General features: G+C 38.7%; 2 protein-coding genes across 7 annotated transcripts in view; one reads left to right on the top strand and one right to left on the bottom strand.

Annotated features, from left to right (window-relative positions):
• Positions 1-14,771, top strand: part of EZH2 (enhancer of zeste 2 polycomb repressive complex 2 subunit) — a 28,011-nt gene extending 13,240 nt beyond the window's left edge. For 5 of the 6 annotated variants that reach the window (XM_010080817.1, XM_010080818.1, XM_010080816.1 and 2 more), the window contains 12 exons: positions 2,062-2,153; positions 3,099-3,339; positions 3,760-3,929; positions 4,300-4,394; positions 9,613-9,653; positions 10,709-10,834; positions 11,221-11,399; positions 12,242-12,337; positions 12,957-13,038; positions 13,764-13,844; positions 13,960-14,044; positions 14,427-14,771. In XM_010080817.1, the coding sequence (XP_010079119.1) occupies positions 2,062-2,153; positions 3,099-3,339; positions 3,760-3,929; positions 4,300-4,394; positions 9,613-9,653; positions 10,709-10,834; positions 11,221-11,399; positions 12,242-12,337; positions 12,957-13,038; positions 13,764-13,844; positions 13,960-14,044; positions 14,427-14,487 (1,349 nt within the window). In that variant the 3' untranslated portion in view covers positions 14,488-14,771. The remainder of the gene's footprint in view (positions 1-2,061; positions 2,154-3,098; positions 3,340-3,759; positions 3,930-4,299; positions 4,395-9,612; positions 9,654-10,708; positions 10,835-11,220; positions 11,400-12,241; positions 12,338-12,956; positions 13,039-13,763; positions 13,845-13,959; positions 14,045-14,426) is intronic. The other variant, XM_010080820.1, reaches the window with a different exon arrangement.
• Positions 14,772-15,998: 1,227 nt separating this feature from the next.
• The window catches only part of CUL1 (cullin 1), a 35,128-nt gene continuing 24,983 nt past the window's right edge, over positions 15,999-26,143 (bottom strand). The window contains exons 11-21 of the mRNA XM_010080813.1: positions 25,619-25,667; positions 24,972-25,103; positions 24,302-24,419; positions 23,245-23,321; positions 22,497-22,628; positions 21,069-21,161; positions 19,823-19,870; positions 19,652-19,734; positions 18,275-18,380; positions 17,445-17,558; positions 15,999-16,626 (exon numbers count right to left, since the gene is read on the bottom strand). Of these exons, the coding sequence (XP_010079115.1) occupies positions 16,546-16,626; positions 17,445-17,558; positions 18,275-18,380; positions 19,652-19,734; positions 19,823-19,870; positions 21,069-21,161; positions 22,497-22,628; positions 23,245-23,321; positions 24,302-24,419; positions 24,972-25,103; positions 25,619-25,667 (1,033 nt within the window). The 3' untranslated portion in view covers positions 15,999-16,545. The remainder of the gene's footprint in view (positions 16,627-17,444; positions 17,559-18,274; positions 18,381-19,651; positions 19,735-19,822; positions 19,871-21,068; positions 21,162-22,496; positions 22,629-23,244; positions 23,322-24,301; positions 24,420-24,971; positions 25,104-25,618; positions 25,668-26,143) is intronic.

The raw sequence follows: 26,143 nt of genomic DNA, 5'->3' as shown, positions 1-26,143 counted from the left end.
AGTGCTAATAGCAACAATGTGCATAAATTACATTCCTATACTTGCTTCTAAATAATTTTTACATACCTACATGTCTGCAGGTGGAAAAATTGAAGCTTTTTTTGCATTTCCAGATTTATAAAATCCAATATATTTCTCTGGAGAAAGTGATGTGATATTTAATTAGTGATACTTCTGTATCATTTGTACCTTTTAAAGAAAGCCTTGGAAGAATATATTGTTTCCCTGAGGTTCCCATGTGCTACTGTCATTAATACAGACATAAAATTATAGAATTTATTATTTGATTTACAGCACACCTTCCCTTATGGCAGGGGAGCATGAAATGGTGGTTCCAAGTCGGAGTGGTTTCATCAGAGAGGCTCCCTTAAGAAGTGCTCACCACCACTGGTTACCCTCCCACTGGTGCCAGAACAAGTGCTTGTGGAGCTGTGCTGCAAACGAGATCACTGAAATGAGATTGTTCTTAAAAACTTGGTGAAGACGTGTGTGAGCTCTGCCCACATTCTTTAAAAAGGGAGGAACTGCATTTAAAAAGTTCAGTCTTGAAAGCATGGTGGGCTACTGTAAAGAGAAGCCTTGTGCACAGCCTAGAAATAAGATGAGTAGGAAAGCCTCTGGTGGTGGCTTATTGAAGGAGAAAGATGTGTGTGGGGTTGGTATGGAACAGCCCTTACAGATAAATATGGCTAAGAGGGGAGGGATTGCTTCTTTCAGTTTGAACATTAGCACTTTTTATTCACTGAGTGTTGAAAAACTTAACTGGAAGTTACAGTTGCCTAACTGCAGCTGTGGTAAAACTGCAGTGTAAGGGATTTCACAGTGCTTGGGAATCATGTCTTTTCAGACGGACATATTTTACAGGCCTTCATGGAGTCTTAGGAAACAAACAGCTAGCTCTGAGTAGTCTTTTTTTTTTCTTTTTTTAAAGATGAGTATATTCTCCATTTTTGTTCCATGGGTTTGTGTGTGCCAGTGTTAGCACATCTAGGGGTAAAAAAGTATTTATTGATATCTATCTATATGTATTAAACCAAAAAAATATTTCTTTAAACATGGTGGAATTTTTTTAAAAGAGAATTACAGAAAACTAAGGATGGTATTTCAAAAATTTGGGAACATGAGTATATGAATTCTGGTGGGAGTCCCCCTGCAGGTTTTCCAGCCTTCAGTTAAGCAAGGGATACGGAAGAGTTCCCAAGGCTTCCAGCAAAACCAGGAAAGTCAGTCTCTGAAAACATCCTGTTGGGAGGCAGGGATTGCATGAGGGGAGAGCTGGTAGAGAGAAATTCTGGCAAAGGGAATGGGTAGCAGAAACTGCCAACCAGTTATAAAGGTGCTCCTGTTGTATCTGTAACGTCCTCGGTTCTGCTGCATTCCCAGTCACCATTCTGCAGCTTACCCAGAGCTATACAGTCAGGTACGCGGGCAGACACACCTCTGGAAGTTGCAGACTTGACTTGGATGTTCTGATCTGTAGTGACTGTGCAATGCTAACTTATTGTTACTCTTCAGCTGGGATTTTAGGAACTGAACTCTCACCACCTGTCAGCTTAGTTGGAGTGCTGATAAACTAGTAGAGTAAAAGTGCTTCTGTGTGTTCTCACTAACAAAAACCAAAAGTGGGTCCATTGCCTTTACAAAGGTTGTGGGGTTGGATTTTTTTAACAAGATAGAAATTGAACATCTGAATCTTACCAATTGAGAGATGATCATGCATTAGTAGGAGAAGCCCTGAATAATTCTATTTAACGTGGTAACGGAAGTAAAGTTTCTTCTGTTTTTTGGGAAGGGAGATACAGCAAGTCTTCCTTGATACATGAAACATGATGGTTGTCTTCACTGGTGTAAATGGGCATATGCAAAACTTAACCATGTGCTGTCTCAATGCATTTGTGGTAAGTCAAATGTTACTAGATGGGGGTTTATTTTGTGCATTTTTTTTCCTATTGTTATCTTTTTAATTTTGATTTTGGTAAAGTCTGGGTAAACCTTGTGAGGTTAGATATTGAATGTGTTTTTTATATTAAAACTTACAAAGGTGATGTTTTGGTTCAACAGCATTCCACGCAACTCCTAATACTTATAAACGAAAGAATACAGAAACAGCATTAGATAATAAGCCTTGTGGACCGCACTGTTATCAACATCTGGTAAGATAATTTCAAATGTTAGAATTCACTAAAGCAGTGCTAGTTGCAGTATAGTAAGTTAGTGTAAGGGCATGCTGGATCTGTGAGAGTGCATGTACTTGCAGTCAAGTATGTTATCTTCAGTTTGTGTGAAAGAAGAGAGTTAACTTCCAATCATCGAATGAAAGTTTAAGTAGGAATAATTTTTAGCTCTATGACCTGTAGCCTGAGATATTTGTAGGAAAGAAAGATTACCTTTTAATAATGTATTGCTGCTATTGTGTCTCATCTAGTCAAAGAACTGGGTCTTACAGACTTAGCTCTCTCATAAGTTAGATATCAACTAAAAATTCTAAATTGTTTTTTAGCTTGCTGAAGGTGGATTCCATCCGGTATTTCTGCTCTTAAGAAACAATAGGATGGAAATTAATATGGGGAAATCCTTAGTAATAGAATTTCAAATCTCTGTCATACTTTCCCTGAATTTTTTAGTATGAGAAATCATGTAATTTTCCAATCTAAAAACTTGCTTTGCATTGTCATACCCTTTTCCATTAGAAAACAAATTAACAGTGATGCATTTTTAAAAATGCAGAATGCATGTGCAAGAAGAGTCCTTGTATTTTAAAGGGTGGTCTCTGTGGGAAATTCTCACGTTTCCTGTCATCTAGGAAAATGGAAACATACTACTGAACTATTTTTCACTTGTCAGCCAGAATGAAAGTGGAACTGAAATACTGACATAAATACTTTGTAAAGGTAGATTTTTTTTTTTTCCCATGATAGCATCAAAAGTATTTATGTTTGGGGTTAGAGTACAATTAACTGGAATTTGTGTGTACATGATTGATTTGTAGAATAACACAAAGTTATACAGTATGCAAGTAGACCGTGTTCTCCTCCAACCCCTGACCCACAGGTGAAAACACTATTTTCAGTAAAAGAATTTAAATGTTTTGTGTTTAGGAAGGTGCAAAGGAGTTTGCAGCTGCCTTGACTGCTGAGCGTATAAAGACACCACCAAAGCGCCCAGGTGGCCGCCGAAGGGGAAGACTTCCAAACAATACCAGCAGACCCAGCACACCGACAATAAATGTCTTGGAATCAAAGGACACAGATAGTGATAGAGAAGCTGGAACTGAAACTGGAGGAGAAAACAATGACAAAGAAGAAGAAGAAAAGAAAGATGAAACATCCAGTTCCTCTGGTAAGGCTAATCAATGCTTCTTTATTCAATTAGCTTCAGTGCTTGAGAGGATAAAACCGAGCTGAGCCACGTGATCTTAGAAACCATGTGTTTGAAATGTATGGACCAAAGTGAAAAGACAGAGTAATAATATGAGTTTAAAAAAATAGAACCCTGTAACAAAATTTCCAGGTTGTCTCGATTTATGCATCAAGGCGAGATTGTGTAATTTCAAGGGTTACTATTACCTAATTTTTATCTTCTTTAAGAGCTATGTGAAAAGTGCTGGTTTGTTGTGGCACTTAGATTGGAAAACAACAATAACAACAAAAACCTGGGATATTTTTAACTACAGTTAATAATTTGACATTTTTTAAGGGCTGTGTAAATTTTGGAAACATAGCTTTTATATTGACCCCTGCTCTCAATTATTTACTACAGAAGCAAATTCTAGGTGTCAAACACCAATAAAGATGAAGCCAAATATTGAGCCTCCAGAGAATGTGGAATGGAGCGGTGCAGAAGCCTCAATGTTTAGAGTTCTTATCGGCACCTACTATGACAACTTCTGTGCAATTGCCAGACTGATTGGGACCAAAACATGCAGACAGGTAAGAAGAGAAGCTCCTTACTTAAGGGTAGTAGTGTTATACTTTTAAAACAAAAGTACAGAAATACTAATCTTAATTACTAAAAGAGAAGATTCATTAGTTTTCTTGGTTTTTCCAAGAATGCTACAATCCAGAATTCAAGCCACAGATATATAAAAGTTAGTTTAAAAACTGTTAAATTAAATTTTCAGGTTTAAATTAGATTATCTGTTCTTACATGACAAAAATAATCAGCTTTAAATGTATTAAAAAGAGACTATGGATATAATCTGTAAGTTGTTGGTTGGAGGAAATCATACTAAGTTAGAAAATGAGTAACTTTCTACTAGTCAGAGATTTATCTTGGATGTATTATGGTATCTCTTGTTAGGTGTATGAGTTTAGAGTAAAGGAATCTAGTATTATTGCTCCAGTCCCTGCTGAAGATGTTGATACTCCTCCCAGAAAGAAGAAAAGGAAACACAGGTAAATCTGTTACTAAATAACCTTAGCATAACAATAAATTGGAGATACAGGGCCTCAGAACAGAAAGTATTTTGGAGGAGAAGTCATGCAGCTCTTCCCCTTTTGCTTTAAAAAAAAAAAAATAATTTCAGCAATGAAACAAAAAGGTGTTTTGGTTTCAGACAAAAGTGCTACCACATTGGCAAGTATAACCCTGCCACTTCTCTTGCCCTCCCCCTTCTTTTTAACCTCTTTGAACAGCCAGATTCTTGTTAGCAGATTCTTTTAGGTGTATTGCTGCAAGTAATCAAACTGAGTTTAGATTAGAAATACACTACACAGATGATTAGAAGATTCGGGATCATAGATATTGCAGTATGATTTTGTTTGCAGCAATAATAGTATTCAATAATAACAGTATTTTGTAAATTAAAACTTATGGGTTTTTTATTGTGAAGCATATTCCATTAAGATTCAAATGATCAGTAAGCAAAAATGTTGTGGCAAACTAGTAGGGTTGCCTTTTTTTTTCTTTTAAGAGAGACGATTCCTTTGTAGCCCCCCAGTTTCATTATGAACTAGAATTTCAACTTAAGAACCAAGTTAACAAGTTGTTATTGAAATTGAAGCTGCAATGAAGAACGAAACCAAGCCTTTTGCTAGAGTTACAAAGGCCATCTGAAACAATTTGTGTTGAAATTGTAAACTTGGTGGCGACTGTCTGTCAGTGAAATGCATTTTTCTTTGAGAATCCTGAGGTTTGAAAAATGTGGCTGTGTTGATTATTTTTATTTCCAGGGATAAGAACAGAGGAGATGAAAAGCTGACTGAAAATTAGCAAGAACATTTATTTCTGCAGGCAATAAGTACACCTTTTCCCATAAAGTTCCCTATTTCTCCCCTTAACTTTCCTGATTTTCCCCCAATTTTCTTCTCCCATCAGTTCTTCTTTTTTCTCTCAGCTTGTCTAAGTACATTTATTATTTCCAGGCTTAGTGAAATTCCTGATACTGGCCCAAAGCTACTGTTGTTGTAAAGTAGAATGTTTCTGCTTTGTAGCATAGAAGCAGCTGGTGTGAGCTAGAAAAAGATCCAGTGAGCATCTGGAAGAAATTCTCTTTTGAGCAAAATGGATTGATTTAATGCTTCCAGCACAGTTTTCAAGTTTTTGGGTGTTTGGTGAGCTTGGTTTGAATCTGGAGTTATTAGCCATAAAACATGTTTGGAATATGCAGTTAGGAATTAGCTTGCTTGCAGATTCACACAAATTTCTAAAAATATAGTGCCATTACATCTATTTGAAAAGTGCTACTGAAAGGCTAAAACATATTTTGAAGCTGAATGGATTGTATGGTTACCAGGTTGACATAGTTTTGGAGGAGTTTTGATACTTTTTTTGGTTTGTGATTTTTTTTTTCTTTTTTCCCCGAATAAATAAAAGGATATACCATTATGTGGGGTTTCTTGATGTTATTTTGTTCTTACTAGTTGCCAGTATAAAACCTTTTATGCTAGCAATTTAGTTTTCAAATGCTTTTTAATTCTTTTAAATTGTTCATTGAAGGAAGGAGATAATATTTTCATCTGATTTCCCGGAATATCACACAATGGTTTGGGTTGAAAGGGCCCTTAAAGATCATCCAGTTCCACTCCCAGCCATGGGCAGGGACACCCTCCACTAGCCCAGGTTGCTCAAAGCCTCATCCAGCCTGGCCTTGAACACCTCTAGGGATGGGGCATCCACAATATATGTGGCAATCAAGCCGTCTCCATTCTTCTATATGCAGTAGCCTTTTAAAAAAGTAAAACCTTTAGCCTGCCTATGTACTACTGTAACCTGAGTACTCTCTAAAGATGTCGCACAAATAGCAACTGGGAAAACCTTCTGGAAGTCTTTCTCTGTTTCTGAAGTTTCTTTGAGTTGATTTTACTCAGTCCTAGAGCCAGGAAGGCACTTCTGTCCTCTTTGCGCTTTTCCATTGCAGGGGAATCGCTGGTCTGTAGGTTTTCCGTGTGTATGTGTGGTAGACAACATTTGAGGAAAAGCAGCACTGACCGAAGAGAAGAGCAGAAGGCTGTTTTCAATGGCCTCTTCTAGCTGATTTGACAGCAGGCTTTCTTACAAGACTTCATCTGTTTCCCATGGGATCTTGATGTACTAGAAGCAGTAGCTTGCAAGACTACACCCTTCTTGGGGTGTAGTCTTCTGATCTAATTTTTATTAGATAGCCACAATAAGACTGATCAATGAGAGGAGAAGACTTTTTATATAGTTGTTTTTTAGAGAGCCGGTAAGTGTCAGAGCCTGTCCCATGTATCAGAGATTAACCTGTCAGATTGTGAAAACTTGGCTTTTCTGGAGGAGTAAGTACTTTGCATAGAAGGCAACAGAAAAATCTAAGCCAAGAAAGAATTTGGAAAGCATGAGCATATGACAGAGAGAGACCACTTCAGTACTGTTAACTCTCTTACATGAATATTTTCTTCTATTACTGGAGTATGAATTGTATTTGCTAATCAACACTCCTTCCTCTCGATTAATGAGGAACTATTATCAACTGTAGGGCCATGTCATGCTGTTTCTGGATTATTTTTGTTTTCCTCCCCTCCCTCATCCCCTATTTGGATGCAAGTTTACTAAGTAAACTTAAACTGTATCTGGAAGTATTTTCTTTTTTCCCATTTTCTCATTTTCCTTCTCCTGTCCCTACCTTCTGCTGGACTACTGTTTACTGCATATGTTAGAATAGCTTCTGTGCTTCTGCCTAGAGTTCAGGATGCCTTTTTATAGAGATTTAAAGCCTTGCTGTTATCAGGCAAAAGGTGCAGCTGAGGCATTAGCACAGATACTCTCATGGCCCTCCTGGCTGGAAGGCTGAGCCTCAGCGTGGCAGGGAGTCTTTGGAGAAAACCTGATTTAGGAGACTGAAAAGAAGTCTTTATTTGAGTGATGCCAGAAGGTCAAACCCTGCAAAGACTAAACTACATCTGTTGACATAATTGGCATTGTTAGTGCTATTTCAGGTAGCAGATTATCCCTGCACGGAGAAAGAAGTTCTAGCTGAGCTTCTTCTAAAGAATGCATTTCTACTGCCCAATGAGCTGATAACAGGGCCTCCTAAAAACACTGGCAACATCCAGTAGGTTGTTATCAGAGAAGAACAATATTTTTGACAGCTTCTGTCATAATGCTTCTGGTAACACCTACTTTCTAAGCTGGCTATCCTGCAGATGTTGGCAACCAGATGTACATATCCCCCTGCCTGCTCGGAAATTGCCGCTGAGAGTCTAATCTGCTTTTTTTCTCAAGCTTCGAGTTGCAAGTGCTTTCTCAGCTTTTGTCTTTTCCTTGCCTTTGCTTTCGGGTGCATGAGACCAGAATCTTGCCTTTTGTTTCTGGTTGAGATAGCAGATTACAGGTCAGATAGATAAATTAGTCCACCTGTAGGACGGTAATCATTCAGGCTTCAGCTTTGTGCACTAATCAGGGGAACCTGCAGTGCTTCCTGGCAGTTTTTGAAAGTTGCAAACTAATGAACGTAATATTAATTGTGCTAATCAAACCTCCTGTCAGTTTGGTCAGTTGTTGGCAGCTTTACTCCATGTTGTCTTCTGTCATTCCCTGCAATTCATGTGTATCTCTTACCAGGGTCTCTTCCTTCTGTGACACCAGCCTCTGTTACTAGAGTGGCTAAACTGATCCCTTTGTCATTGTGACTGCCATTTTGAGTTATTGATATTCTGAATGTTTTGGTGATGGTGGCAATCTTTGTCATATTCAGGTGGCCTTGTCCGTACAGTCTATAGAAACCAAAAAGTCTCAGGTGGCAACTAGTCAGCAAGTGGTATTTTACTTTTAAAGTAGTACAATAGTTCTTGCTTAAAATAAATAAAATTTAAAAAAATTCATACAAATTGCTAATGAAATGGTGTTTTAAGGAGTCTATCCACAGGAAGCTTTTAAGGATATGGTATGCTGCTATGTCCTTATTCTCTTGGGCTGAAAGACAAGCTTCTGTGAAAAATTGTTCAAAAATACAGTATATATTACATTTGGCAAATACCAGCCAGACAAAAGAGAAAAAATGGTTTGATGTGTATGAGAGTAATTTAAGTCAAAATGGCACTCCTCCTTTCAATTGTATGGGAGCTGCCTTCTTACAAAGAGACAGCATCTCACAATTCATAAATATATGTTGGTATCCTTTTTTATAGAGTGAGCCACTATCAATAGGATTGTAAGCTATTATGAGTGTTGCCTTCACTGAAAGGCAGAAGAGTTTTCTAAGTGTTCTGTTTTTGAGTACACGTGTATTTTGGACCAGTTACAATCAGTAAATCCGCACAGAAAGAGAGGTTGCTAGGTGCAGCTTATTATTTAGCCAGAGCATGAGGCTTCTCCCATATTCTCTTCATGTTACTATATGACGTACTAAGAAACTCCAAGAAGTATGAACTGTGAAAACCCTTAATAGCATTTTTTTGTTATGTTTGTTCATTGAAATTCAAGTGCTAACTAAAATGCATAGAATTGAAGAAAAACTCCAGACATTGATTTCTCCTTTGAGGCTACTGAAATGTCTGTCACTCTGCTTTTCCTCTTGGTAACTAAGGTCCGGACAGATGTGTTTGCTCAGTTGTGTCTGACACTGCTGTTCATGGAATAGTAGAGCCCAAAGAGCTTGCCATCTGAAATAGGTACAAAATAAAAGGGGTAATGGTAACTTGCAAGAACTTTAAAGTATAGTGAGCTGTGTTACGATAACCAAAAGCATGTTATCCTTAAAACCAACCCAGAAAACACCACTTCTTGCAAAAGGAGTGCTTAGCTAAGTGGAGAGAGGACACTGTAAGGACATAAGAGAAAGCGGAGAAAGGCGCTGGAAGCAGCTCCAGCAGCACCCTGTTGGCAGGTTTTCCTGAAAGGCCACCTGAATTGAAGCATTTCTAGCACGGGCTGGGGGCGGCTGCTCATCTGTGCAATCCTGGGACTAGAGAAATGGTGTGGGGAGGGGGAGGGAGGAGTCTGCCAAGCGCTGATTTTTGTCAGTTCCGAAGACTGGAACAGGGTGGTTCTGCTGCAACCACTTCTGACCTGTGCGCAGTTAGCAGGCGTTCATGTGACCAGAAACTTTCCCATTTTAAGTCAGGTGTGGGTGCAAGATGCAGCTACCTTTCCCAGCCCACTGCAGGAGGAGTTCCTGTCAACCTTCTTGTGTTTCTTTTGTGTTTTTTGCAGGTTGTGGGCTGCTCATTGCAGAAAGATACAGCTGAAAAAGGGTTAGCATCTTTCCATTCAATTTATGTCCTGAACTTTTAATAAGATCCTACTATCGTATTTTTGGTTTTGTTTTTTGGGGTTTGGGGTTGGGTTTTTTTTTTTTTTAATATTAGGCCATTATATACATTCTATAGGGAGCTAGAGATTATAGGGGGAATAAAAAGAAAAAAGTGAGCTCTCCTTACAGATATTGTAGGAACAAAGAGAAGGAGGCTGAATTTACAGGCTTCTCAGTGTGGCCTCATTGAAGTACAGATAAAAACTGTATTAATAGGAGCTGCAGTAAAAAGCAGCATTTGTTGTCTAAAAACAACTGATTTTAAAAATAGTTGGGACTTCTAGCAACATAAACTGATCCATTTGTCTCTCCTGTTTTGGTTGCTGATTGATGACTTGAGCATTTTTACAAACACATGCGAACCCAGCACAAGCTCAGGAGTATTCACAGCAAATCTAATTGATATAGCACCAAATTCTCCTAGCTGCTCTATCGATAAAGCTCTAGACTTCTCCCCGGTAGTCCCTCCTTGCCTATAAGGTGTTAGCGTCGTCTGTATTGGAAAATTGACCTTGGAAAGCACAGTTGGGATAACGACCAGCTATTATTGTGCCAGTGGATCTGTTTGAAAGTTGACTGTTGCTCCAGAGTCAAAATTACTGGGAATTTGAGCAAATTTACTTTGCTGAATAATATCAGTGTTACTCTAGAACATGTTCACCCAGGAAATTATACCATTGTAGTTTCATTTTTCAGTTTTACACACCTAGACAGTTTTCAGCTCTGAATACTTGAAGCAGCTAAGCAGTGGGACGAATGAAGTGCACTAGGAAGCAGGGAACTAATGGTGACAAACACCTAACTAATGTTACCGTTCTGGTTTGGTGTCTTTTGTTTTTGTAACCCCACTAACCATAGGTTTGGGGGGTTTTGTTCACTTTTGGGGTTTTCCTAGTTAAAAGGCTAAATGGGATTTTCTACTTGAAAGAGTGAAGGGAACTGCATATTGTTTATTTGCACCTTTCAACTTTACAAAACGTTGCTATTTTTATTCAGATGGCTCATCGAATCATGTTTACAACTACCAGCCATGTGATCATCCACGTCAGCCTTGTGACAGCTCATGTCCATGTGTCATTGCTCAAAACTTCTGTGAGAAGTTTTGTCAGTGCAGCTCAGAATGTAAGTAAAACATTTAAAAGCTATCATCTGTAAATTTCTGTCACTGTCCCAACATCTGAACTAGTAGCAGTCTGTCCGAACTGCAGACAGTGTTTGCAAGAGCAGCAAATGGTGTGAGAATGGAGCACATGTTCAGTTTAATTCGGCTCTCTTAATTAGCCATTGAGTGAAGAAGTCAAAAACAGTCCTAAGACTTAAAATGGAGGAAGAGTGAAGTAAAATCAGGAAAGACAAGAATTTATAGTACTTCCAAATGTCCTATACAGATATCAATGGCTATATATATATTTTTTAATATTATGATATGCTATAATGTGGACAGTCTTAATTTTACAGCGTGCTTCTTTCATACTTACCCTTTTTGTTTTCCGTATATTCCCTTGTAGGCCAAAACAGGTTTCCTGGCTGTCGCTGTAAAGCACAATGCAACACTAAACAGTGTCCGTGTTACCTAGCTGTACGCGAATGTGATCCTGACCTCTGTTTAACGTGTGGAGCCGCTGACCACTGGGACAGCAAAAATGTTTCTTGCAAGAACTGCAGCATTCAGAGAGGATCCAAAAAAGTACGTAGATAGTTTTACAACTACACACCTTGTGCCTTGGTTTGGAGGTGTTTAGATATTGTTATGCCAGAGAATAGAATTTATTTGCCTATATGCTGTCACAGGAAAAACAAACAAAAAAAAAGGAGGTAGCTGTCACATGCGTTGCTTGCTTATGTGCTGCTGTTAAGCTCTGGGTACGTTTGTCATGTACCAATTAGTGATGCTTTCTGTGTAACACTGCAGTAGAATATCTCCACTATCTCCTTCTCCCCATTCAGGCATCACTGGTAAATTGCAAATAGGTTGCTGTTCGAAAGTGAGAGCTCCTAGATCAGCACAAGGAAGCTGGCTCATAGACACCAGCAATTTCTTTCTTCACTTGTTGATCCTAACACACAAACTTGTATACAGTCTGCCAAACATATCTCAAAAGCCCCTGCAGCTCTGTTCAACTGATTGATTTTTTCCTGCTCTGGAACATCTTCTCTCAAACTAGTTCAGTCAAACACTGAGCTCATCAGTAGTGGGCTCCTGTCCGCACACCTTTTTAGTTTGAAGTCCTTAGTGTATTTGTTTCTAGGTAACACCCTCATTTCAAGGTTAAACTAAAATTTGTATTGATTTTCAAGTGGTTTTTCATGTGGTTTTTCTTTCACGTCCAACTTCTGATCCACAAGCTGTAATTTTGGTGTACATTTCATAATTAGAAGAATTTGTGTTTCTCCTCTCTCCTGGAGCCCCAGCATACATTTTATTAAGTGATACAATTCAAAACAAAACCCCAAACCAAAACCAAATCCAAGCCAGGCATGTCTAAACTTTTTGTTTTTGTTTTTGGTTTTTTTTTTCCTTTCCCACAGCACTTGCTACTGGCACCTTCAGATGTGGCAGGCTGGGGAATTTTCATCAAAGACCCTGTCCAGAAGAATGAATTCATCTCTGAATACTGTGGTGAGGTAAGGATGGAGAACACTGGTTATGTATAAACCTAATTGGCTAAGTTGTGTGTCAGCTAACGACCAAGAGATTGTCTCTGCCTCGGTATCATGTGCTTTAGATTGAGAGATGTGATTAAGTATACAGCTCCTGCTGGCAGAAGCTCCAAACCCAGGAGCTAGACGGTTGAAATGTCACAAAAAATTTGACATAGGTTTTTCTGAGAACGAGAGGCTGGAGTGTCATTTTTCTCTTAGATGTAAGTTCAGTTCCGAAGTACCTGGAATTTAGTGATAAATTATTTAGTACAGTACTAAAATTCAGTAGGTGCTGTCACTACATGATATTCTAGAGTAATAAGAAAACCCTGGATCAGGTACGCAGTCTTGATTTTAATGTGAGAAGCAAGTCTTGCTTTCCTTCTGCTCTGAAAGGACTTATTTATGCCAAGAGCAAACCATGGTTGGTTGATAAGTGTGGAATGCTGGCTGAAAACAGTACTTTGTTTCAGAATATTTTCAGTCCCAGAGAATAAAAAGCCCCACCTTTCTTTCAGCATGTCTGGGGATTTTTGACCGTAAGCTTCTATAATTACAAGAGGGGAGAGGTGATCTCTTTGACAAGTACTGTTTCTTCCAGATCATTTCTCAGGATGAGGCAGACAGAAGAGGAAAAGTATACGACAAATACATGTGCAGCTTTCTGTTTAACTTGAATAACGGTATGTATGTGCTAGTCACAACCCTGGCAGCATAAATAAAATATGTATGCTCACCATTTTGCTCAGCCCCGTTCTTCTGGACATCTTTTTCTAGTAATATTGAGAGCTAGTGGGTTTTTTGTTTTCCCCTAAATGCTAGCCAGCTAGCTAGTAGCAATGGAGGCTATTACACAAGCCAGGTATAGAAGATGAGTAAGTAGCCTAAAGAATTTAAAAGGCTTCCTAAGTATTGTCTGAAATAATTTTACTGTGACTTAAAGTAGCAGTAAGTTATGATGGCAATTTTGCGTTGGGGTAAAAGAAGCCATTTACAGACATGGGGCTATTGCCACTTTCAGAGAATATAAATACAGACTGTACTGTGGCAAGTGTGAAATACTAAAAAAATATCTGAAAGGGGGGGAAAAACCCCTGCTTTATGTTAGTGTTGACTTAGCATGTTTATGGAGCTTGTTCTTGGGGAATAAAGGTAGAGAAGCTTCAAATGAGAAACTAAGGTAGTGCCAGTGCGGCTGGAGCTAAATGGAGTGCAGTGGGGGCAGCAGGACTGGAGTCTCGCGGAACAATAATGCTATCGCAGGATGATGTGCTAGCTCTTCCATGGGGAAGCTGAGCAGTTCTCTTTTCCAGCTGCTACAATCCAAGCACACTAATAAATAAACACAAAAATTTGTAGGTGAGCTAGTCATCATTTGTGGGTTTATTTTCTTCCCCTCTCCCCCTAGATTTTGTGGTTGACGCAACACGCAAGGGCAACAAAATTAGATTTGCAAACCATTCAGTAAATCCCAACTGCTATGCAAAAGGTAAGTTTTACATTTACTTGCTTTTAGCAGTGTACGCAACACTGGGCAATACTTATTTAGAATACACCTTTTATTGGTATTCGTGTTAACATAAGTTTAAATTTCTTTCCAACAGTTATGATGGTTAATGGTGATCACAGAATAGGAATATTTGCTAAAAGAGCCATTCAGACTGGTGAAGAATTGTTCTTTGACTACAGGTTTGTAGATGGATTTTGTAATTTCTTCTCATAAACTGGACTAGATTTCAATATTTCTGCTCAGCTCCTAATTAACCAACTGTGCCTGCTTCCTTACAACCTCAAGTCTCAGCAGCTGACCAGCACTCCCCTTGCATTTTTTTAAGCCAGATACTACAGTAAGACTGACTTAAGCAAAGCAGCTGGTTAAGAGCTTACTCCTCTAAAAGGAGTTTCTTGACTGGTCAGCATTGTTTTGCATCTGCAACTTCACACAAGGAAAAGGCCCCAGCTGGTGAAATCCGAGAGTATTTCAGGTTGTTATGTCTGAACAAAAAAGCTGAAACATTCAGTGTTACTGGTTTTTAGTGTTGTTTTTATTTTTTTTTTTTTTAAATTTCAGATACAGCCAAGCTGATGCCCTGAAGTATGTGGGCATTGAAAGAGAAATGGAAATCCCTTGACACCAGCTACCTCTTCTTTTAAACAAAGAGCTGCCTTATCTTCAGGAATTTCTAGTACTGTGGGCAATTTTAGAAAAATAAAAAGGATGCAATTTGAAATTCTGTATTTGCAAAGTACTGTAACAGTAATTTATAGTAACAAATTTAAAAACAAAAAACCAACTTTTTATTGCCTTCTCACCAGCTGCAAAGTGTTTTGTACCTATGAACTTTTGCAATAATGTGGTGTGGTACATTTTTCAACCTTGAATAAAGGATACTTGAAGTTCTTCATTTTCACTGGAGCTGAGTTGGAATTTTGTGTCAGACAGTTGAGGAAGCAAGGTGAATAGTTACTTTCAACTTCTGAGCAAAGGCAACGCCACACTTGTCTACTTCTCTTACTTCAGGTCCCATTTAAGATTAATGTGAAGATGTAAACAGGGGCGGAGAGATCAGTCAAGTGCATCAGGGGAACTTCAGCATATAGCACCCAAGTAAAATAGTCACGGTCGCGTGGTTTTCATGCACCCTTAGCTTGAAGTTACATTCACATTCTCTAATTGCTGTTTAGTAACTCCTACAGCTCACTTCTTGTCACAGTATCAACTACACTTCATTTTTTTAAAGTTGTCCCTCTTCTTTTGTTAAATCTCCTCAGTCCTTAATCCTGACAAAGCGTGTGTCCAGTACCAGACACATTTCATGGGAGGGGAAGAGGGTCCCTACCAAAAAAAACCCCAGAACTGCTGTGCTTTCTGGGACAAACCCTCCTTTAAAGACAAAGTGGTCGTCCAAGGTTTGCTTCTAGCTGCTTCTTAGCTTAATGGTGACCCAGCTGCTGTGACTCTCTTCATGCTGTTCACGGGGACAGGGCTACCACATTTATTTCCGATTTGCCAGCTGAGTAGGAACTCTGCAGCCTACTGCTACTTAGAACATGATGCTCTGGACAAAACAGCTGCCCTGGGAGGGCAGGCACAAGGGGAAAATATTGCAAACCCGATTTAAAGAACTCAGGCAGAAGAGACAGCTCAGGGCAGGTTCTTTCTGGCCTTCCACTGCTGTCACCATACCCCTCTGACCATCCTGCTACAAAAACCAACTAGTGCCAAACTTTCTGCAAGAAGGGTTTTCAAAACCAAACACAAACATCATCTTAAAAAAAAAAAAAAAGCAGAAAGCCAGCACAGAAAGCATCACAAGCAATTTGAAAACTGAGCAGCAAGGTGCTCCTGTTACCCACGCTGGCAGTCTTGAGTGCAATGAAAGTTCTTTCAGAAGAGGATGAGCAAGCATGCACAAGCTCAAGTGCATGAGACTTTTCCCTCATTTTCCAAACCAGTTTGGTTCACATCTAATACTGCTCCATAATTTTTCTATTCTTTCCAAAGCACAGACATTTTCACTTAAAAAAGAAATGGTACACACATTTGATGGTAGATGACAATTAATTTCTTCAGAGAACAAAATGCGCTCTAAATCACCAAAAAAGAGGGCAAAGGAGGAAAAGCAAAACTAATTTCTGTAGCTTTCATAACCATTATACCTTTTATTTACAGTTAGAAAGATAAGTCATGAAACTTAAAACAATAAAACCCAATGCAACTTGTACAGAAATCTTTTCTTTTTTTTTTATTTATCACACATTAAAAAATGAAACACACTATACAAATGGTTTTTCATAGCAGATTACACATGGGTCCACTCAGACTCACTCTCAAAGTGCTGCCAACATTTATAAGTGCTGCCTGTGATGGCAGCTGTTTATCATATAGCCAATGTATTGATTTAAATGCAGTAGCATGCAACCCTTAAAGGAGAAGGGTTTGATTCCTTTCTGTTCTTAAATTAGGTTAAATGGCATTGGTGTCCGTATTTACATACTTGAAATGTATCAATCCTGAGCAGTTCTGATGTAAAGCTGAGACTGGCTGATGGGAGTCCTGGTCTCAGTTATTAAAAAGGGAGGTCCAAATGGCAGCAGGGTAGCTGCTATGAAGTTCTGTTGCTTTCATTCTTTCCATCACATACCTATTTGCCGAGTGTCACACAGTCAAGTAATCGCTAATAAAAATGTTAAGCCAAGTAACTGTAGGTGTCCTTCTCGCCATCGACGCGTTCCAAGTACTCCTTCTCAATCAGAATGTCGATGCATTTCTGCGGGAGAAACAAACGTGAGCAGCGGGACACTGGCAGAAAAGCTCTCTCTGTGCTTGCTACAAACTTTGAACCATTTTGGCCATTGAGTTTCACGCCAAGCAGAGGATGGGAGTAGGTAGAGGGCACAAACCACGGCAATTTGCTCTCTCCTCTTTGACCACATCCAAATAGAGGACTTCACTAACCCACTGAACTGAATTATGCTTTCTTGATGCCATTCCAGGGCAGGGAGATCAACTGAGCCTCAGTATGCTGAGCAACTTTGTAGTAAGACAGCAAACAAAGAGTTAAACCAAGATGCAGAGTGCTTACTGGAATGTTACTAAAGACAGCAGTTGCCTGTGTTTTCACCCCCTGATTGGGTGCATATCTTTCAGCATCAGTGCCCGTTTACTCCACAGCCTGGTTTTTGGCCCATCTATCCCCTTGGTTGTGGATGTACAAACCACTGGTGGGACCTCTAAACAAACTGGTGACAACAAATATATACAACCCTCCCCCTCCCCAACATCTTTATTCTAGAAACTGTTCTATTGTGGCCACCCAAAAGCACTGGGACTCCCACAACGGGGAAAGCAGGAGCAAGAGCTAAGCCTGGAGCAGAGGCTGCTGTGGCACTGATGTGAAAAGATGCAATCAAACTATTTTACCGTCAACAATATGAAACATGCGTATTACCCTAAGAGAAATACAGTATTTCTGGTTAAAATATTTCCTACTTATTTACAACTCCCAAAATCTGTCCAAGAAGCATGTATCTTGTCCATACATCTCACCTCCTGGAACACAGGTTCAGAGATGCAGTTCTCCCATACCTTAATTACTGGAACTCGTGGTTTGAACCTCGAGGACAGCTGTGTTAGCACTTCTCCAAGCAGTTGCTGGTGTTTCAGAACCTTCCTCATTTTCATGATTCTCACAATAGCAGCCTGCACAGCAAAGTCAGAAAGGTGTGCTTAAGGGCAATCTGTTTGTCCTTCTGGATAAAGCCATTTTACCCCCCTAGCAGAAGCATCACCACAGCAAATCTGAGGAGCAGGTGGGTAGAAGCATGCCCACAAACATCAACTACTCACGCAGACTTTAAGAACACAGATTCTCCATAGCATACAGTCATTAGAAGTGGTTTTGACACATGAATTTTAAGAACTATTCTACTTACGGTCAGTCATAACAATAGTCACAACTGGTACCAAGAGAAACATGAAATTATTTATAGAAAAGCCTTATTTCTACATTTAACCCTTTCTTAGTAGTACTTTTGTATTTCCTTGCCCTGCCCCTTTGCTTCTCAAGTGGATTCCAAATGAACTGATAGAAAAACACTGTTCAGTTCACACTACCTAGCTATTACTAGTTTTCACCCAGGACAGAGGTCTGGTGAGTGTGTGCACCCACAGAACCCAAACACTCATCGACGTCTTGTTAGAACCAACGTGGAGAACAGGGTTTTACTGTGCCTTTCCATATTTTCTATTACAGACTCCAACTGCCTTGAAGAGTATTGTAAATCCAACGCAGCGCACTGCAATGGCGTGTTGCCTTTCAATAAAATTTATGAAAACCCCCCAGCAAACTTCATTAAAGGATTACAAAGCTTGAATTCTAAGTTCATAGCATGGCAGCGTTCTGCAATACAAGTCACCTGAATCAGTAGTTTCCTATCTTCCTCTATATTTTTGTGTGTAGTTTCTTGCTCCTGCTTCTGTTCAGTCTTCATTGGCACATTGATGTTTACCCTTAATTTTTTGCTGTAAAGAGTTAATAAGACAATTAAACTGTTTCAAAACCAATCGAACAAAAACCCCAAAACAAAAAAAAAACCCCAAACAAACCCCAACTCTAAAATAAAAACCACACTGCCACAATTACTTTACAACTGAAGGGGACTTTGGTACTTCTGAAAATTTTAAACAATCTCATTCAAGTTTAAAAAAAAAAAAACACCTCAAAAACGCAAACAACCAAAAAAACCCAAAATACCTTTTGAGTGGTGGTTTGTGTATTTCATGACTTCACTGAATACAACCTAGTGATCTGTTAGGCCAAATCAGCTCTGAAGACTAGGTGCTGTGTCCCCAGCGGGGAAGGATCCCCAGCAGCAGGGCACCAGGGAGCTCGGGGCAGCGCTCAGCCTGTTGGGCTGCAGTGCAGCGGGGATCTCTTATTTATTGACCGTAGTTGTGTGTGTCATCAGTTGGGAACCAGTGAGCTGCACGGTGCAGCAGATCTGCACCGTTTCCATCACTGCGTTCATGAATTCTCAAACCTTTCTTAGTGGTCAAGGAGGGAAGAAAGCAAATAAAGAGCGGGGTAGAAGGAAAGGTTTTAAAATTAAAAAAAAAAAATTAAAATTTTTAAAAATTTTCAAAATTTTAAAAATTTTTCAGGAAGTACTGAACTTGCTGAATTGATGTGTGTTTACATCTGTGCTCTGCTAGACGTGATAAACAGTCACTACAGTACTATGAACAGCTTAAAATACATGAACATTGAAAGCAACACTGGCTAAAGTAGGTAATAAAAACTCCTGAAAATCATGTTTGTCAGGTTTTCAAATCACTGTACGCTCCCGAGTTCTAAAACGAGCCTGTTGCTCTTCTCATGTTATCTCTAGGGGATGAACATTTAAGACTTTGACCTTTGCTGGCTGCTGTACACTAGTGTAACCTTCGAAAATAGAATGGATTTTGTGGAGTGCATGCAAGTCGTGCACCCTGGTAAAAACCAGCACAATTTCTTACCAGAAATGAATTATACAAGAATTAGAGAAGAAACAAGGATAAAAAAGGAGATATGACAATATGTTCAGGCCTTATGACAAAGTCAGAGAGATGAAATTTTCCCTATCCCCCCTGCTAGCCAACTTTCTCCTTTACAGCTAGCATGTTGGATTGGTTTGTGAATTGGCACTTGAACCCTGGAGCTTGCATCCCAGGTGCATGCGCTTCTACCCAAATTTTGAAAACGGGGAAAGAGCATTTATACACAAGTGATGCATGCTGCTGAATTTTTTCCTTACTTTTTATAACCAAGATACAGTTTTATTAAGGTATCTGGTTTTAACTCCACCTCATCAACATTTGCATTTTCATCTTCCAAAACCTGCAAGAAAGAAAACAAATCAATACATATTCGTTAATATATTTTGTTGAATGTTAAGCAGGTCATTAAAAAAAGCCAGCATACTTACAAGCAATTTTGATTTCAACAGTATCTGTAGAACTTGTGCCAAAATATCCTACAAAATTACAGAAAAGATTATCAGCACAGAGAGACAGCACTTTTCTCTAACTTAAAATACCTCAAAGATGTAGACACAGAACCGAGTGCAGAACACTGCAAAATGAGTGAAAAAAAAAAAAATACCAACTCAAGCAGTAAAAATGTAGAGCACAGAAATAAAATGCAATAAGGCCCTTTTTGGGCATTAGGACATACTCGCGGTTGGCTGAATAACATTAAACTCTTTAGAAAGACTAATTCCAAAAAAAATCTTTGCAGCTGCTGTTTTAGGAGCTATTTTGCAAGCAGATTTCTAAGTGTAATAAATATTTTTTTATTCACAATCCATGCAAATATAGATACCATGGCAGGCTCAAACCTCGGAATCTAAGCACCCTCTGCTTGCTGATCAACTATTTTCTTTTCTCGCTTACCCCAGGGATCTGTTCTGTTTACTGTTGCTGGTCGGTCACCTGGATGGCTACACTGCTGTCAATGCTCTGTGCAGGACTGCAAAGCTGCTATTTGACCACTCTGGAAGTCTTCTGGGTTTCATGCAGTTAGTTTTCAGCTGTGTAAAGAGTTTTATTCTCATCCAACTATGATTTGTGCCAAATACTTATTTTCCATAAATAAATCTCTCTCTGCAAACAAGCATCTAGAATAAATGGCAACCCCAGAAGACTTCCAAGTTTGCTGTAAACCATCAGCAGCAGAAACTTTCTAGACACGCGTTTCTAAGTCAAGATCTCATTGACTAAGAATTGCCTAACTTTCCAGAGGTCCCAGATGACTTGATTCAAACCTACTAGTAAAGGACACAGATTTTACTATGTTCATGTATATAGGCCCTGAGATGCAAAGAACGGCTGTCCAGATCATTTAGGGAAAACATTGTTTTTCCTAGAACGTAGTCTTTTAATACTAAAATCTATGTAGTGAAACACTGAAAGCTTACTTTTTTGAACCTAGGCAATCCACTCTAGTCACGAACAGCAGTATATACACACTAACATCAATCAGACGACTAGGCAGCTGTGATTACATGAAAGTAAACCAGGCAAATAAGTTGACCAAGACACATCTGTCTCCTTCAGGACAGAAATCGACTCTGGCTTCAAGCGTGTCTGATCCCTGTTTCTTATGATAGCAGGAAGCCCTGAAGACTAAAAGACTTGTTCACAAGAGTGCAATAAAGCGTGTGAAGTCACTACCATTTTTATTTGGGTACTGTCTGTCAGCTGCTGCACGGTATAGGCATCTTCTGTGTTGTACTGCAGTAAAATCGCCATCTGGAACGTGGATGCCTAACAGAGACAAAAAAAGAGAATGAAGGGGAGAGGGGGGAAGTTAGAAAATGAGAATGAACAAACATTGCTCCTGAATTTGAACAGACTGACATTCACCAGTTAAACACATATACTGGAATACCTGGACAACTGCAAATGGCCGACTAGTGCTAATCATTACACAGTACAGAAAAATCGGGTGTTACTTATACAACCAGAACTCTTACCTTCCAAAATTATCTCAACATAATTAATTTAACTAGCTGCAGACACTTCATCGTATCTTCTGTCATGGTGTCAAAACCTTATCTTTCTACTTGCTAATATAATTTTTAATTTTTTTCCTGTGTCACTCACTGACTTTTATCCATTTCATCTTAATTCAAATCTATACAGAACTACTGAGTTCATGCTCACAACCCTCCCAACTCCAGCAGAATGATGAAACCAAATTTATAAACAAGCAGCTATCAATGGCTTATTCACATCTATCATCACAAGGTCAACATATGTTGATGACAAGTTCAAAGTCTGAGATTATCTTGTTTCTTCTCACTGTTGTGAACTCCTCCCCTCTGTCTACTTTTCAAGAGAAAGCAGCTAGGAAAGGAGCACAAGATCTTATGCAAAGAGGTTGCAGTTGTCTCACACAACACAGTTCAACACCTGGTTAAACCACAAGTCATTTATTCCCTTTTCTAAGTCAATTTTCTTTTAAAGTACCATTACAGTAGACCAAACACATAATAAAGGTTCTATTAATCATAACACCAACAGCCACCTGAGGGGGGCTAACATTTATCTTAATTTCAGTAATACATAGATCTGCAGCCATCAGGTCTTTATTTAAAACCAGTAGCATTATTCACAGGAATAAAGCTAATTAATGCATGTGAGCATCATTAATAGCAGCAAAACATATATGTGTGTGTATACATATGAACGTATGCGTGTGTCCCCCCCAGTTAAGGAACTGAATGCTTTAAAATATTAAATTGTGATACATCGTTACATACAGTTAATGATTATTTTGACATACAAATCACATACAGCTCAATTCACTGTATTACCTATTAAAATTAATTTGTGTGCAGGCACAGGTATTCACATCAACTCCACTGCTTCAACATCTACACACCTCCCCATTTTAAACGCATTTATCTGCACAATGGTCCTTTAAAGTAAGGAAAGGCAGTTCTCTCCAAAGAAGGAGTTAAGAGGCTGAGCAGCTCATCCAGATAAGGTAAGAGCAGTGGGGCAGAGCATGAACACCTCTTTTAAATGCTCAGCTGCATGCAGTCCTCTGAAGGCAATCATCACTGGTTGTTTCTATTGGCATGATGTTACCCTTACCTGTAACGTGTATCTATTTTTGAAACAGTTGGTAACCAGTTCCCCTTTGGACAGCTGATACAACCACGTTAATTTTCTTCCACTATGACGACTGGCATAAAATGCAGTAAACCTCTGATAGCTGCGTTCTAACTGTATAAAAACAGCAACAATCAATCAATAAATTTTTTTTAAAAAAAGTACAATTTACCTTCGTTTACCATTACTAGAACATGCTCTGGAACCAACAAAGGAGAATCAAGTCTGATCACCCTCAACTGCCATGCTGTCTGAATAAGACAAACAGGAATTCAAAGCATTCACATTCTTCAGACCAGGTGAAAATCTCCCCTTGGTATGAGCTTCTCCTTTAAAGTGTCATTAACAATAGAAACCTAAACAAGCATTTCAGTTCCGTTCTTCCTTTTATGATACATTAAGCAAGGCTAGTGAAAGGTGATTTTTAACCACCTTCATCCTCCAGGTAACAGCAGTTATTCTTTTTCCTGTTAAGTATTCATGTCCTGCCTATTCTGGATAAGCACTTAAGAGAAAACCAATTATTAATTAAAACAGTTTCATATTTCACATAGTTCCCTCCTACTACCTTACTCACTTGTTCCAAATCTCCACCAGCCAAACAGGCAAACACCACAGAGACACCTCCAGTCCTCTCTGACACACAACAAACCAGGAGGAGACACCAGCCTCATAAAACAAATTTCACGTATCATTCCCCGTTTGGATGAACCAAGAGCCAGCGCCTCACCTCAGACGGCAGAGCAAATGTGCAGGACTGCTGGAACGGCCACGAACCAGAACTCAGCACCTGGATGCTGAAATCCACTGGAAAAGAAGTGAAGAGGGTGAGCTGCACTATCCCCTTTGCTTCCATCCCCTCTTCAAACACAGTCCCAGTTCAACCACAAACAAGAAACGGTTCTGCCTTGCTCAAACTAACATGGTGACAAATCATCAAGCAATATATATTTTTTTTTTATTCAGACCGTAAACCAAAGGAATGCACGTTAAGATGTCGCTGCACTGGGACAGCTTTAGATTTATCATGACATTCACTCAGTTTTCTCTCACTGTACAAGTTACTACCCTGTTTCTGTCCCCACGATGGATTTTTCTTTTAACATGCAAGTGTGAAAATTGTAAGCATTCATTTTGACGTGTAACTAAAACTCACGACTCCACAGCACAAAACTGCAAGAATAAATATTTCACGTTGATGCTTGCAAGGCATTTTGGACAAGTCAGTAAGAATACTACAAAAGCTAAGTAACATCTAAGCCTGACAATACATAGCTCTAAATGTAAGCCATCAAATAATTATCAATTCTTGAAAGAATTTGTTTCAACGTGCTTCAATGAAAAAAATATTTATTTATTAAAAAAGTGACACGGTTGTCTAACAACCTAAACTACAACATCCTTTTTTCCTTAACACTTTTACACAAGTATGAATTGAAGCCATGTTGTGCTCAAAATCAAAGCTGTTTAAAGAAATACATCTTTCTAATTTAAAAAAAAAAAAAAAAAGACGAGAGGATTCAACTTAATTTAATTACATACCTAAACATGAGCTGCAAAATCAGGAGGAGGCTACCCATAACAGAAGATATAAAGGGCTATTAGAAGACAAAGCACAGACCTAAAAGACTAATTTAACAATCCTAGCTATCTTGGTCAAAATAATACTAACTCTAATTTCCAGGGGTATGATGTCTACATCAAATACTTTCCTCATACAGTTAGCTCTGTAGAAATAAGAAGCAGCTAAACTACTCAACAATAACTTAGGTAAATGTATTACTTACAATCTAAGGGTTCTGAATTGGTCAGGTGCTTTTTAAACTGCTCATTCAAGTCCTTGCTCACACCAATATCTTGGAACATCCGCTGCAGCTTGGAGGTATACTCAAAACCACAAGCTTGCTGTATTTTAAAAGTACAGATACATCAGCAAGACATATTTTTAACATTGGAGAATGAGAAGAACAAAGTATCGTAGTCTATTTTCTTAAAAGAAGATGTACAAAGTTCAGTGTTTCCTTTAACTCTAAGTACGGATCCTAGGTAGACATGCTCTTTAACTGTCATCCAAAACTGAAGAAAATGTTGTTCAAAAATGAAGCAAAACACACAATGAAACAGCACACTAACAGAGTATTAGATCATATTTGACTTGACCCTGAATGAACAAGGGTTAATGAAATTTAGCAACTTTTCAGCAGTCAATCCCTTGGATAATTATATCCACGTCATTAATTTGGGTAAGAATAATTAAGCGTAACTCCATCTTAACTCCATCACACAGACACGCACTACAAAGTCCTAGGAGGTTAAAAACCAAACCAAACCAACCTGGTTTGTGTATTTTTCTCTTGTGCATAAAATAATGAAATGGAAGGACACACATCAATGCTTTCCAAGGCAGCCGGAAGAACTGCAGTACAGCAGCTCGCGGGACAGTCGTGGAATACTCACTTTTAGTTTGGAGATCATGCTTGCCTCAGCATCATCACTAGCACTGTTCTGATGGACAAGTCTTTTTGCCAGCATTTTAGCATAGAATTTCTGAAACACATCTTTATCTTCAATGTACTTGAAGACAACCATCTGGAAAAGCCAAGATAATTTGCAAGAAAAAGAACATTTAAGCATTTGTCTTGAAAAAGCTGTAGCAGTAGCAACTTCATTTGCACTTTTTTGTGGGTTTTTTGAGTTGGAGGGGTGTGTTTGGTTAAATGTGGATACTATTTTAAACACATTAACTGTATATTCCACATGTACAGCCTTATATGTGAATAAATACACTGTGTGTATCTGTAAACATATAAAAAGGTATTGTAGAAATTACACTTATTGTGGGTGTGTATAAAAATGAAGCAAAAGCATAAATTCCATTTAGCCACTTTAAATCTTCTGTAAAGGGCTTTTTTTTTTTTAATTTAAAAAAATACAAACAACAAGCCACACAGAGATGAAGATTATTACTGAAAAGCTGAAATATTAAGTAATGAAATCAAACACGCAAAATAAAAGGTTTTCTCTCGTCTGACTTGTGTGACAACTGCATCCTACTAACTTGTCAAAGCTTCCACAGAAGAGAACTGTATTTATAGACATCTTACCACTTGATTGAGTGTATCTTCCAATTCTGCTTCTTCTGGATTCTTTGAGCTGCAATTAAAGACGTGCATTTTTAATGAGTTCCAAAACGGATGAATTAAAACAACATATGGATGTAGATGGAAATTTAATAAATAAAGGAAAACAGATTGAGTAGTTTTGGGATCAAAGACTTAGAGAGGAAACAGCGTGATGAAACAAATGCTTCTCTTCACTACCACACATGCACGCAATACTGAAGCCAGCCGTTTTTTAAACAATTTAAACAACAGGCTGAAGTCCCGGACCATTAATTGCTTGGGACTTCCTGACAGCCTGATACTTCTCAGGATTTATGGACTTAAACATGGATCTCTTTCTTCCTGTCTTTTTTTCTGCTGTTAAATGCTATCTTCATTTCTTTTCTTAGTACAGTGAAAAGAAAACAGCTCAGAGAGCTGGGTCTTGACCAGGTGAGAGCTCACATTGTTTTCCTCCGTATCATGCTTGCCCATCAGGCATACCCAGAATCTACCCTGCAGAAAGCT

This window comes from Pterocles gutturalis, unplaced genomic scaffold (genome assembly GCF_000699245.1).
Source record: "Pterocles gutturalis isolate BGI_N339 unplaced genomic scaffold, ASM69924v1 scaffold40144, whole genome shotgun sequence".
NCBI classification, from domain to species: domain Eukaryota; kingdom Metazoa; phylum Chordata; class Aves; order Pterocliformes; family Pteroclidae; genus Pterocles; species Pterocles gutturalis.
Note: the sequence above shows the minus strand (reverse complement) of the source record. Positions and strands in the feature narration are given on the sequence as shown.